The 13,920-nt window shown below is 35.4% G+C and overlaps 2 protein-coding genes across 5 annotated transcripts; both read right to left on the bottom strand.

Moving 5' to 3' along the window:
- Nucleotides 1–922: 922 nt before the first annotated feature.
- LOC108324415 (putative pentatricopeptide repeat-containing protein At3g01580) lies at nucleotides 923–4,844 on the bottom strand. Its single transcript, XM_052874585.1, has 3 exons — nucleotides 4,736–4,844; nucleotides 4,565–4,641; nucleotides 923–3,488 (listed from the first exon to the last, which is right to left on the bottom strand). Exons 1-3 carry the CDS (start codon nucleotides 4,842–4,844, stop codon nucleotides 1,419–1,421), a joined length of 2,256 nt encoding a protein of 751 aa, XP_052730545.1. The 3' UTR covers nucleotides 923–1,418.
- LOC108324022 (transcription factor bHLH48) lies at nucleotides 4,676–13,480 on the bottom strand. 4 transcript variants are annotated; one of them, XM_017556803.2, is made up of 8 exons: nucleotides 12,632–13,480; nucleotides 12,413–12,544; nucleotides 12,101–12,166; nucleotides 9,871–9,939; nucleotides 9,184–9,255; nucleotides 8,176–8,386; nucleotides 6,771–6,856; nucleotides 6,097–6,235 (listed from the first exon to the last, which is right to left on the bottom strand). In XM_017556803.2, the coding sequence occupies exons 1-7, from the start codon at nucleotides 13,076–13,078 to the stop codon at nucleotides 6,819–6,821; spliced, it is 1,035 nt and encodes a 344-aa protein (XP_017412292.1). In that variant the 5' UTR covers nucleotides 13,079–13,480; the 3' UTR covers nucleotides 6,097–6,235; nucleotides 6,771–6,818. The 4 variants fall into 4 exon arrangements, with proteins under 4 accessions (XP_052730568.1, XP_017412293.1, XP_017412292.1 ...); XM_052874608.1 differs by lacking the exons at nucleotides 6,097–6,235; nucleotides 6,771–6,856 and adding an exon at nucleotides 4,676–4,956; XM_017556804.2 differs by lacking the exon at nucleotides 6,771–6,856 and having other exon boundaries at nucleotides 5,883–6,235.
- Nucleotides 13,481–13,920: the final 440 nt, after the last annotated feature.

Consider the following 13,920-nt stretch of genomic DNA (forward strand, 5'->3'; position numbering starts at 1 on the left):
GTAGTTGAGACGAAGCACAGAATCGCAGAAGCGAGAGGAAGGTCCGACGATGTGGAATGTGCGACGAGATGAAGATGCTATGAAGACAGACGAAGATGGCAGCAATGGCTGTTATGGAGGGTCAGAACAGAGAGAGGAAACTTCGACGAGACAACCGGCAGCGTCGCGGTTTGATGCCGACGCTGGGAAGGCGGCCCGTGACGAACACGTGCCCGAGATCTGACGGAGAAGAAGCGGCACGTGGAGGCGCGTGAAGAGGAGTCTGGTCTTGTCTCCGGCGGGGTTGGCCGTCGCTCGAGGAGACGCTCTAGATCTGCTGGTCACCGGTCGAAACTGTGACGGCGGCCGGCGACCGGCAACGGACTGGCCGGAAAGAAGCGCTGCGTGGCGGCACGTGACTGAGAACTGGCTCTCGAAACCGGCGTGGTTGGCCGTCGCTCGAAGAGACGGTCCAGATCCGCAGGTCACCGGCTAAAACTGCGGTGGTGGCCGGCGACGGCGACGGTGGTTGGCCGCGGAAAGTGGCGGCGACAGCGATAGCAGCGACGGCAGCGGAAAGCGGCGATGGTCGACGGCAGAAGAGACTGGCTGCACTAAGAAGAAGAGAAAATGGACTACCGACTGAAACTGTAGGGGCTGCCAGCGGCCATGGCGGCGGCCGCCGGCAGACAGCAGAGACCACTAGAAGAGGATCAGAGAACCTGCTCTGATACCATGTTGAATATAGTGAAAAACTATATTTAGATTAATCTCCCTTGTGTTAACACACATAGAGTTCTCTATTTATAATAAAAGAAATATGGGCTAAGTCCAAAATACAAATGAGAAATAATAACAAACTAACTAAAAAATAAAAGATATAATATATCTAACAATCACAATAGCTGCACTATACATGTCTTCAGGAAACAACACAACGAAGCAAATGTGATACCACAATAAAACTTAACAGATAAAATCCTGTATTGAATTGGGAAGTCTTAATTATAAGATACAAATAAGAATATGAAATAGCATAGTGTTATCTTTGAGATTCTTAGGGAAGAACTTACAAGAATATCACTGTTTCTTAAGAGGGGAGGGTGTATGATTTTGCTGCAACAAGAAAGGAATGCTTGCTAACAGGTGAGAACTTATTGATAAATACAATATATTCCTAGTAACTAATAAAGAGGACAGAATTAATTCTTATGAATGGAGGGTAAACTTTTTATACAATGCCACAGTTAGTTTGTTGCATATCCATTTCCCTTCCTTTCATGTGAGGCTTCCTTGTCCCTTTCCCAAGTGTTCTGCCAGACGAGACAGATAAAATTTTCTCCACTGAAGAACTAGGATTTGGCTTAGTTTGCTTTGTCTGAGAGTAGTTTGAATGTAGCTTGTATGAGCCAAGAAGTTCGTTTAAACACCCCTTTCAACTACCGTAAATCCTGTGTCACTATACTCAGTCTACCCAATGCCTCATAAATCTCCTCTGCTTCAGGGTGTGATTTATCACCAGAAACAAATCCGCGGATGGACCCAGCTACCTCAATGCAGCTCCACCCTGGTTTTTTCTTGAGATCCCTTTCTCTCATGTCTCTCCTCAGTTTTTCAACCTCCTCCCATCTTCCAACACTTGCTTTTACATTACTCAACAGAGTATAATATCCAGCATTGTCAGGTTCTAGTTCCAAAAGTCTTTGAGCTGCATATTCTCCGAATTTTTTATTTCCATAAACTCTGGAAGCTGCCAGAAGAGCACTCCAAATCTTGCTATCAGGTAGAATTACCATTTTGAATATTATGGCTAAGGCCTCTTTAAGCATCCCACATCGACCAAAAAGATCCACAATGCAGGTGTGGTGATCCAAAGTAGGTTCAATTCCAAATCCCCATTTCATAGAATGGTAAATATTGCAGCCTTCACTGACAAGACCAGAGTGGCTACATGCGGAGAGTAAGCTCAAAAAGGTGACTGAGTTTGGCTGCACTCTTTGCTCAATCATTAAATTAAAATACTTCAAGGCGTCAAAGCCAAAACCATGGGAGCCAAGTCCGTCAATCATTGTTGTCCATGCTACTACATCTTTGACAGACATCATATCAAAACATGTTTTAGCAGAAGACATGCTACCACCTCTTAAGTACATGTTTAAGATAGAGGTCTCAAGGTGTACTGAATTTTCTATTGCCCCATTAAACAAATTCTTTATAAGGTAACCATGGACCTCTTTTCCCAATTTTAAAGCTCCCAGGTTTGCATATGCATCCAGAAGATTTCTCCAAATTTCAGGAACAACATTAAAATCTTCAGCTTGCATTCGTTGGAATAAAACTATGGCCTCCATAAAAGAGCCATTCTGAATGAAACCTGACATCATAGCACACCAAGTGATCTTACTTTTAGAATGGATTTCACTAAAAAGTAGAACTGAAGTTTCCAATTTCCCACACTTGGCATAAAAGTCAAGCAGAGATGTCAGCCAAACGTCATCAGAAAACCCAGTTTTAACGACTAAGCAGTGCACACCTTCGCCCTCTGAAAGACTACCAGACTTTGCAAATGCCGATGTAACTAATGTCAAAGTTTCAATGTTCCACACATGCACTTCTAGGCTCTGCATTGCTTTGAGCAGACCTGCCACTCTTGTTGCGTCTCCTTCTGAGGAGTAAAAGGAAATCAAAATATTCCAAGAAACCACATCCTTCATGTTTACTTCACCAAATAAAAGTTCCACTTCTCTGGTACCCCCTTTACTACCATACATTCTCAAAACGGAATTTTTCACAGACCAATCCATTAGCAACCCACTCTTCAGTGCATACCCATGTATTTGAGTTCCCTCACTTAATTTTATGGAAGCACAAGGTGCCTGCAACATCACAATAAGTGTGACCGAGTTTGGTTCCAATTCCATCCTCATCTTGTTAAACAGACGAAAAGCCACACTAACAAGTCTCTGGGAAACATAACCAGCAATCATCAAAGTCCAAGAAACCACATCTCTCAGTGAAATTTCATCAAACATCCGGCGAGCACAAGCAATGCACCCACATTTCACATAAACATCAATCATGGTATTGCAAAAATACAAATCCCCATCCAAACCCATTTTAGTTGCCACACAGTGGATCATTTTCCCATACACAACATCAGCCCTCATGGAAGACAGGGCTCGGTTCAATAACGGGAATGTGAAAGTATCATGGGGAACACCCTTTTGCCTCATCTTTTTGTACACTGACAAAACTGAATGGAACAGTCCCAAATCAACATGGGACCTCATGATCAAGTTCCACATCACTGTGTTTAGTGCATGGCATGAGTTTACAAGAGTAAAGGCACTGTGCTGGGGACGTTTCAAGTGATGGGTGTGAAGAAGACGAAGTGGCAAACAAATGTGTTTGAGAGGGACATGAAGAGTACGAGAAAACAAAGGAATTATTTTGAATGAAAGTGAAATGGATTTTGTTTGATTATTGTGAAGTTGAGACTCAGAGAGGAACTACATGAAAAGCAACAAAACTGTTCACTCTTATGCTGATTTTACATATGATGAGAATAAAAGTCATTTTTCAAAGAACGAAAATCAAGAAGAAGAAGAAAACTTTCCTTTCTATAGTTAATTGTCTCTTCAACTGGGAGATTTTTAATTTTTTTCAAGTTAGATATAATGTGTTTTCATCCCATTTTTTCATATCATAGTCATTTCTTTATCCCATTATAATGCATAAGAATAATTGAGGTGTGATGCATTTCAAATAGTAAGAAACATATATTTCAACTACCATATTTTTGCAATAATTTTGAATCCTTCAACGAAAAAAATATTAAAAACAAACTTACAAACAATTTACAATGTTTATGAAAATCAATTTCATCTTGTTAGAAATTAATAGTTATCAATCTACAACAAAACAGATAAATCATCTACTATAAAATAAAAAACTATTATTATTATTATTAGAATGAAGGTCATAATAACAAAATTCATATATTATAATATTTGTTTTCTTATTAATTTGCAATTGTTTTACGAACAAAAACCCTCTTTATTTTTTTTTTCTCAAATTACATTCTCATAATATTGAAAGTTTAATTTATTAACTAAATTATCTACAAAAATAGCAGCTGAAAAGGAAAATATTCACATCAAACAAAAATTAAACAACACGTAACAAAATTAAAAAAGAAAATAAAAAATATAAAGTAAAAAAAAACATAGATGTAATTAAAAAACTTTCAAAAACAAAAATAATTAACGTAATCTCGTACAAGCACTAATTTTTAAAAAAAAACAGAGAAATCTTCCTTCCAACACATTGTTTAAAATAAAAATGTAATGAAGAATGCGTACACTGAAAATTTAATTTCTGCTTGATTAATCTAAAATCATCCTTTCACTGACGATTTCATGGCTTTGATGTTCTACTTACGAAGTATGAGTCACCTATTTTTGTAATCTTTTTAAAAATTTTGTCCATTTTAGTAAATTCCGTTCAAAATTAGTTGTGACTGACTTTGAAACGAGAATCAGAGGCCCCGTGTTTTCCTATGATCTTGGATAATAATAACTGTCACCGTGACTGTAAGAGATCCATTAAAAGCTGCTACTGCTACTGCTAGTTCGGCTATATGGTACTGTGTCTGAGTGTAGACTATATTTTTAAAAGAAAAATCTCGAACATTTTTAGTTTGTAGCCAAACATGTCCTAAATAAATGATCTTGGACCAATAAAAGATTCTTGGTACTGCTTCTCTGGAATTTAAATGTTCCAGAGAATGCCATGTTAGTTTTGTTAGAGCTGCTGTTGCAAGTTGCACGTTGATGCCAACAAAATGCTATAGATTTCATCGGCATTTATCAGGCAATGCTCATGCTGTCTGTCTTAGCTGTGGTAACGAACCACAACGCCTTTTACATTGTGTCTGGGATTGATCGTTAGGTACAAAAGTCTGAGCTACTTTCTTCACTGCAACAAGTATCCTTTGGTTACTATAACGCGTATTCCCAGGGAAAAAAATAATAAAAAACCATATACATTTCTAAGAATAGAGTATCATAGTTGAAACAAAATCATCTTTAACAAAACTTTGCACCACTCTAAAATGGCCTCTTTCATGGATCTGTCTCCCCACATGATAGTTTATATCACAAGACAGCGTAACACCACACAACTCTAGGCACTAGGCACTGAACATAGAAGAAGGCTAATGCTTTTGAAGAACAATTAAAGGAGACAGCATTATGGAAGAAACATGATCTAGTTCCTCTTATCATGTCGCACTTTTAGAGTAGGATAGCATCTAGAAGAACAAAGAAAATCAGAAAATTGAAAATAGATCAATTTATGCTACATCCTCCTTAAATTTATCATCCCTAAATGGATGCAGAACTAAATATTATCTTTCAGAAAGTCCAATAAAAATAAATTGTCCTTTAAATATATAATCAGCAATTACTTGCACCTGAAAAGCTTGTGGCTGAAATAGAAATAATGCAGAAGATAATGCAGAGCGCATCATCAAGACCTGTTCATTTTAACCTAGGGGGACCAATTTGAACAGCAGAAATTCACGTCAGTCCACTTTTAGCCAAGTCAATATGGTAAAACACATAAAAGTGTCTTTGGAATTTAGTTGAAATCTCTAACTAACCTTCATCTTCTATGATGTCAACATATTCACGAATTTTCTTCACATCCACGTACAAGTAAAATTTATCTCAAGTTCCAGTTGAATTAGAAAGTTGTAATAAGATTTTGTTATCAACTTCAAGTAAATTAAACTCAATAAAGATAAGAATATTCATTTCTCTGTGATAGAAATGAAAAATTGCCAGTATTTTGTTCAGAAAAATCATGAAAAAGAACCAAACCATCAAGTAGCATTCAATGAACATAGCAACAAACTTCCATGATAGTTCACTAATAGTCCAGTCAATGATTTTACAATCTGAATCAATCAATCACAGCATAGATTGAATGACCCCTGTAGTTAGTATAAATAGTGATACTAATATATTTTATAAAAATAGATTAACAATTCTTCTTCCTTGCTGGCTGAATAAATTCCAGGTTTCCAACTGACTCTGACAAAATAGAAGACAAGGAAACCCTGCTGAATGTTGAGGCTGCTCAAATCACGGCTAATTGCTAATACTATATTTGTTATATACACTAATTGCTACTGGTGCCACCACCTCTGTACCCCTTCAGAGTTCCATCTTCAACTGATTTGAATGCAGAGATACTGTATCACAAATTTTAAATTGTTCCATTCAGATTCAAAAGTAACTTACCAGGATAAAATTGCAGAGTGCCTAAAAATTTAATAACATATTTGTTGTTGTAATGCAAACTAATTCCTTTTGAGCAATTTATAACATTTTTATGACAAGTTAACTTGGGTTGAGTTATTTATGATTCATTTATGCTTTACAGCATCAGTATGTTCCCTAGAAAATACAACATTTATCTATTTATAATGTGTAAAATGAGTTACACAAACAATATGTTGTCATGACTATAATTCCACTTCCGTTTGTTCTATTACTTTAGAATTTTAATTTTACATTTATTGTTTTATAATTAACTAAAACTATTAACTAATCAATATCCGTGTTTTTATTAAACACATTCAAATTATATCAGTTACTCATTACTAATTCTAATGGTAATACAACATCCATTATAATTTTAAGCCTATTGTGCATTCTGTTAGAAACTGGTTACCCTTTAAATTGCTCATTGAATGAAAGAAAATTTAAAATTCTTATTTATTTTACCTGCCACTAGAGTCCTCAATCAAGGCCTCGTACCATGAAATAGAGTTCTTAATTGTCCCTTGTATGGTTTCCCAACTCATTTGCGCCTATTAAAAGCAATTCAAGATCCAAATGCAAATTGTGAAATCATAATTGAGAGGATTCTCTCTCTACACAGAGACAAACACACACCACACAAGGGCATTATTGAGACTCGTCTTTTAGTTGAGTTTAAAAAAAATTAAAACCTACAACCAGTTTTCAGCTCTTAAAAAGATTTTTAGCGTAGGATGGTTTTTGCCTTTTAAACTTTCAATTTTTAGTTTATAGATTCATATTAAAACAGTAAAAAGAAAAATCTTATTTGGTTAAACTTATGTTTGTATGGTGTTGGCGATGTCGAAAACTAGAACTGCATTAGTATGGAGTGACAAGAACAATTGTGGTAAATGATGAAAGTGTTGGTCTTATGGTAATGGTGTAATGACAATATGGTAATGACTAATGCAATAAGGTTACTTGTAGGGGACAGTAGCATATCAGTAGTGGTAACACAATGACAATGGTGAAGGTGTCGATTATAATAGTAGTATCGACAATGATAATAGTAACAAAATAACGGTCTACGATGGTAATATGTCAAAATAATGATTAAAATGACAGTGTAGGTGATGATGAAACTAATGATAGTGGTAAAACGAGACGTTACAGTACCGATGCTAGTGGTGCTTACGGAGGTAATAGTGAGAAAATCATTGTCCAAAACAAAATTTATAGATTTTTTTTCTGCCATAATAATAAATGTTAAACTGTTTCAAAAAAAAAAATTAAAAAATCATTAGTTTGATGGGTTTAGAAAGAAATGTGAAAGAGGTTGTGACCCATTGACAAAATGAGTCCTAAGTTATATCCTTTCAAAAACAAATATGTGAATGTCTATTCTTATAATATTAGAAAATTTTATTTTTGGAAAGAATTTGAAATGCTATGTAAAAGATGTTATTTAGATAAGAAATTTTCAAAGAATTTGAATTATATAAATTTAAAGGGGGTAATTGGCCTGCTCACAATCAAAGAATTTTACATTTTTCTCTTTCACATTTATGAGAATATTATCAATGTGTTTGGTTGATATAGACCAAGACTATTTCTCTATAAAAGTTGGTCAAGGTTTTCTAGAAAAGATTGTTGACGAGCCTATTTTTTATGGAGTTAGTCGTATTCTATTAGGTGAAGTTTGTCCTCATTATTTTGTTTAGATGTCTACCGAAATTTTTTAAAAGGGTTAACATTCACGCAACGCGCGGGTACATTTCTAGTTCTAGTTTATTTAGAAGCCGAGTGCCATGATGAAATTAAATGCATTTTTTTGTTGAATGGGACTTCTGGGAGGAAAGGGTGAGATAGAAGCTTAAGTCTGATGTACCTGAATTAGCCGATGAGTCATAACTCAAGAGTGAGTTTTCTGGAGTCATAAAATTAGTGTTGTCTTCTTCCCTGCCCCAAATGGGCTGGTGGTGGAATGCATCGAATTGCCACGGTTGCTGATATTGTTGTCTGTTTGCATTCTGCGGGATTTCTGGCCAGACGACGGGTGCAACTGTGGGAGGGAAGTTACAGTCCATTGGAGAGACTCCCTACAAGTTACCGACAATATTTATCAGCAGAAGGAAATTAACATAAAATCTAAATATCAATGGAGAATGCTGAACTGGCTCTATAGCTTCATCCAACAGAAACATACCCCAGAGCATATACCAGATCCAACTGAACTAATCAAAACGCGCAATTCCAACAGAACAGGAGAATTTGAAATACTAATTATGACAAGATAGGCTATCAAATGCTAGCATCTATGTGTACACATTGTTAATTCTTGTAAAGCGTCTACAGTTTTATGGTTGGTCTGCAAGAACATCCTACAGCATGAATGAATGGCAGTAACTGAATATAAGGCATCTCTTTCACTGTCCCAATTTTCAAGTTCACCACTCCAGTGTTTTGGGAAATATAGAAACAAAGCAAAACACAACTGATAGGGCAGCAGTAAAACTTTGATCTATCACTAATCAATGTGAAAATGTAAGTGTTTGAAAGAGTAGTCTAAAATTACATCAGACTTCTTAATACTGCACAAATGCCCGTTTTCCAATAAAACTATAACTGAAACTACTCCAGAAGGTGATGGATGATAAATGTTATTCCACAAATCTTTTAGAATCCAACCAGACAAAATTCATTCACACAGGAAGTGGATTCTCTCGTGTGATATCTCCCCCCTTGGCAGACAATAAATAGGTGGGATCTATCTCATAATCATTAGGAAAAAGATGACACAAGATTTGAACACGATCTATCATGTAAATCAGGAGCCATAGCCCATGTCCTTCAGATGACTCCCCAGCAAAGACAAAAGCTAAAAAATTATACTTACTTCGGTAGCCAATAAGCTGTCAAGGTTGAAATCAATTACTGGGTTCACTGCTGCCAGTTTCATCGATAATATCTGGATTGATAACGAAAATCAATAAGAACAACATCATCTTGATGAAAATTACTCATATTATAGCACTGTATTCCAATAGAAAGATTCTTCATAATTGTAGTTCACTTGCAAGCAAACTTAGATAAATTATCATCTCAAAGAAAACAATTTTATCATTTTTATAACTTCTGCGCATATATACAAAAACCAAGCAATGCACACTTCCAAGAGCATTTATTTTCAAGTCTCTAGTCCACATTAGGCAGATAGGCGGCAGTTCCGTAATAAGATGAAATCCAATTCCATGTTCATTCATATAAGAAAGTCGAAGCTTATAATGACATATGGTACAAAATAATAGAATCATGATGGCTTTAATGGTTATAGGCAAGCAATGTTTTATTTGTTATGATGACTGCCATCATATTCCAGAAACTCACGGTAGCTTTTTATTGGGCTACATGTCAATTTTGAAGTATCAGATAAAGACAGGGGAGAAAGGAAAACCAGCCACTTTTTTTAAATGTTTGTACGCACTATCCACAGTAATATTAAGAATCAGATTACTTCTAATAACTTTATTTTTCTCATTGTTTGTCAAAACTGCCAAGAATGTGAATGAAACGAAAGTCTGACCTCCACTTCATGTTGTAGAGATTGAACATGGTTGATGATTTTATCCAGAACCAATGCTGTGCCTGATATCTGTACAGAAAACATTGTTGTGTCAGCTTCAGCTATATCTGATTTACTACATTGACTGCTTTGAGAAAAATTAAACACAATCTAAATGCATTTAAAATTCACAATAGTGGCCGGTTATTAAGGCCTCTAGATTAAACCTAAATAGGTCCACAGTAGCATCGACAAAATCGTGATCGTGTATAGTAAATCATTAATTAAGTGAAAAGGAGTGAGATCAAATTTTTCCCATGTTGAGAAACATCCGCAGGTAAAATTATTCAAAATATCACTTTATATTAAATAGAAAAAGGTCAAGTTAATACCTTGTTTGCTGGTTTGAGAAAATATATTACGATTTTCATTTCTTCATAAATAATTACAAAGATACCATTTTGTTTTAATTTTAAAAATATAAAAGTAAAGATTTGTCTGAAACAAGACTTTTGTTGTTTTCACTGTTATTGTACAAGTTTTTTATAAGAGGAAACAACGTATTTATAAGGTCATACTTTTGTAATCATGAATTCAGAAAAACAAAAATATTTTTTCCAAATCAATCAAGGATAAATTTATCTTGTACCTAGCTCAAAACAGACGAGTTCAATTGAAAACTGTAGGAGATAAATCTTGAGGTGTGTATCTAGATTAAGGTTAGGCGGCCATAATTTTGATCATGTACAGTGTTCAAAGCCAGTTAGGTTTATCCGTTTGGTAGATGCACTGCAAAAGGAATGCTTTCTTTTTTCACCCTATTTCCGCCATCCCATAAATGATTGATGGATACCAAACTCCTAGAGAAGATGGAACCGTCACCGTCTTAAGGATTAATATTTCAATGGCCGAGGGGACCCATGCACACTAGTTTCAATACACCCACCTATGTGTCTTCAAATCGTTAAGAGCAGAGTCCAGCTAAAATATGCCCCCCATTTTCGCCCCACACGCCCACCCTTCTGTCTCTTCACTAAGCCTTCTGGCTGGAGAAAGGGACGAGGGAGGATTTCCTTAATTGTCCTGAACAAACCGTGACGCATATTTTTGTTTGTCCTTTTCAAAAAAACAACGACTAATTTATGGCTAAATAAAACGAAGAATCGCTATATTACTTTTATGTAACATTCTTTTCTTGATGTCGCTTTTTGTACAGTTCATTATTTCACATTGAAGTCCAAAATCCGGAGTCAAAAACTTGTTAGAGGAACAAAAACGATTAAGGATGGAGAAAGGGCTTGAACCTACCTCAAACTCCTCGCAGATGTGTTTGAATTTCAGTAGATAATCTAAACTACTGCTTGCCAAAACAATAATTTGGGAGTTCAATGGGAAACCAAACACATCTAAATATGCACTTACAAGGCTTAACAACGCAGTCTAATACAATTTTTCTAGAACATCATTTACTATTATTAAAGTTTATTAAAAGAAACAACAAAAAATCAAAGATTAACTCATTCACGTAAAATATAAGTCCCACTAAAATATGCAATTATTAATAATTCTCAACAAATTTTAGAAAAGATAACGCGTTAAAAAATATTAAATTTTGTTATTAACATTTTTCATAAGCATACACAATACAAAAAAAAAATCTTCTGTACTTTATATAGAGAGCCAATTAATAGGATCTCTTTTTTTATTTAACAAAGTTGATTTAAAATTTTGCATAAACTAATTCCAAATTATAAAAAAACCTTGCTATAAAAACAATTATAATAAAATAACCCATCTTCATTTAACTAGTGTATATTATTCCCTAATAAATACTTACTAAAAAAATTATCCAAATAATTCTTAAACAGAGTAACAAGATTGGAATAACAAAAGCATTTTCTTTTTGTACTGGAATGACGGAGTTAGCCTTGAAACAATCTTGTTCAGTACGTTACAAACCAATTCAAAAAGCAACACCAGAGAGAGAAGGTTACGAAAATGCCGTGTTGACACACCCAGTGGGAGTGAGCACTTTTCTTAGATACAAAAGCATACACTTTTTTTAGGTGAAAAGGTGACAATGACACAAGCCAGTTTCCAAAACTCCATAATCCCCGGACATAATTGCACTTTTAGGAGACAAATCAGACAGATAATCATGGCATAATCATGAAAAATGAACAAATCGCGGTTAATGAACTCTGTAATTAAGCCATAAACTAAACCCTAAAAAGGAAGAAAAAGGACCAACCTTATTGCAACCCGGGACCAGCTCTTGCAAAAGTTTCATCCGAGCATTTATCTTCTCTCTCCTAGCCTACAACACGGTTAAACAAAAAAAAATGTAAGTACTATTTTAAAATATATATATATATATATATATATATATATATATAACTTAACTTTTTTGACATAATAATATTATTATATATATATATATATATATATATATATATATATTCAACTTAACTTTTTTGACATAATAATATTATTCAACTCCACTTTTTCTCCTATAAATAACTGTGATTAAAATAATTAATCAGTGGTTAATTAAATAGGTTACCCTTTCTGCTAAGCTATGGCTATCAGTGGCTTGACCTCGACGAACTCGGACGTGAACGTACGGAAGCTTCTGGCCGTCGCAGGAACTATCGTCTGGGACGACACTCTTGCTCTTCTTCGAAGATGCCTTCACCTGCGTTTCACAGAATCATTGAATTTCGCAAAAATTACCGAAAACCGAAACCCTAACTCCGGTTGCGATTGAAATTTGTGAGTATACCTTCTTCTCTCGCTCCTTCCTCTTCAGGCCCTTCTCGTCCTTGTTCTCCAGGGCGGGATCGGAGGCGGAGCCGCCGCCCTGAGTTGAACTCGGGTTGGAATCGGTCTCCGGCAGCTCTCGCTTTATCTCCGTTGAGTTCGAGTTCGAGTTAGAATTCTCTCCGGCGAAGACGGAGAGCCTGGCGGCGCGTTCAATCAGGGCGGCGTTTGACGGGAAGGTCAGGTTGGCAGACGAAGCGGAGGCGGAGGCAAATGACGTCAACGGATAGGGTTTTGGATTATGGCGCGGTGGTTTCCCGGCTCGCTCCGGCGAATGGAGGAGCTCGACGGCCTGCGTCGGCGGGAGTTCGAGCAGCGCAGTGAAGGAACTGGCGGTTTCCGGCGCCGGAGCTATGATGCCTTGGATTTCCTCGTTGAACTGAATGGCTTCAAGCATGGTTTGTTCCATGATCCAATTGAACCGGACCGAACCGGACAGGAAGTGCAGGGAAATGGAAACGGGCTTCTTGATTTTGAAGTTCTGAAGAGTTTTCTGGACAGTGAAGAAGAGAAAGAAAAAAGCAGAAAGAGAAAGATAAGAGAAAATGGAAAGATAATGAAGGGAATGTGTTTGGGAGTGATATATAAAGGGAAGTGGTTTTTAATGGCGGTCAATGCTTTTTTTTTTTCTTCTCTCTTCTCTCTCTCTCAGTTCTTGTGTGTGTTACCGTGATTGTGTCTGGGAGATTGCTTCTGCGCCATTTCAAGTATTACGAAAGCAACCTTGCTACGCGATCCAGAGTTTATAATCTCAACTGTTCCGGTATTTTTGTACGGTTGTAATAGAAATGTAGAATACGGAAATATATTTGTCTAATTATCTTAAATATTCATAATTAAAATATTTTTTATAAAATTTATTAAATCTTTTAGAATGGTTTGATATAATATAACCTGTTAAATTTATAATAGGTTAAACAAATAATGATTTTGTGTGAAAAAAACATTGTATATTTTTTGTAATAAATATTTTAATATTTATTTATAATAAATAATTGAATTTTTGAATATTTACTAATGATAATTTGAAATATTTTAAAATGTGCATTTCATTCAATTAAGATTTATGTTTTAGAAAGGAACATACAGTAAATAAATAAACATATTATCAAAATGTGTCTGTTTTGTGTTTAATAATTTTCAAACATTTGTTTATATATCATAATTTTAGTTGTATGAGTTAGCGTTTTCATAAAAAAGAAACTATTTTATTAGAATAAATATTTTATGACTATTGTTTTATTTTCTATA

Source organism: Vigna angularis, chromosome 3, assembly GCF_016808095.1.
Source record: "Vigna angularis cultivar LongXiaoDou No.4 chromosome 3, ASM1680809v1, whole genome shotgun sequence".
NCBI classification, from domain to species: Eukaryota; Viridiplantae; Streptophyta; class Magnoliopsida; order Fabales; family Fabaceae; genus Vigna; species Vigna angularis.

Coding starts and splice junctions, on each gene's coding strand:
- LOC108324415 (XM_052874585.1), bottom strand. CDS start 4,844: ATGCCGATGAAATCTATAGCATTTTGTTGGCATCAACGTGCAACTTGC. Junction 4,642..4,735: donor ATTTAAATTCCAGAGAAGCA/GTACCAAGAATC, acceptor TTAAAAATATAG/TCTACACTCAGACACAGTAC. Junction 3,489..4,564: donor ATGGATCTCTTACAGTCACG/GTGACAGTTATT, acceptor CTTTTCATGTAG/TTCCTCTCTGAGTCTCAACT.
- LOC108324022 (XM_052874608.1), bottom strand. CDS start 13,078: ATGGAACAAACCATGCTTGAAGCCATTCAGTTCAACGAGGAAATCCAA. Junction 12,545..12,631: donor GGAAGGAGCGAGAGAAGAAG/GTATACTCACAA, acceptor TGTGAAACGCAG/GTGAAGGCATCTTCGAAGAA. Junction 9,256..9,870: donor CTCTACAACATGAAGTGGAG/GTCAGACTTTCG, acceptor TTATCAATCCAG/ATATTATCGATGAAACTGGC.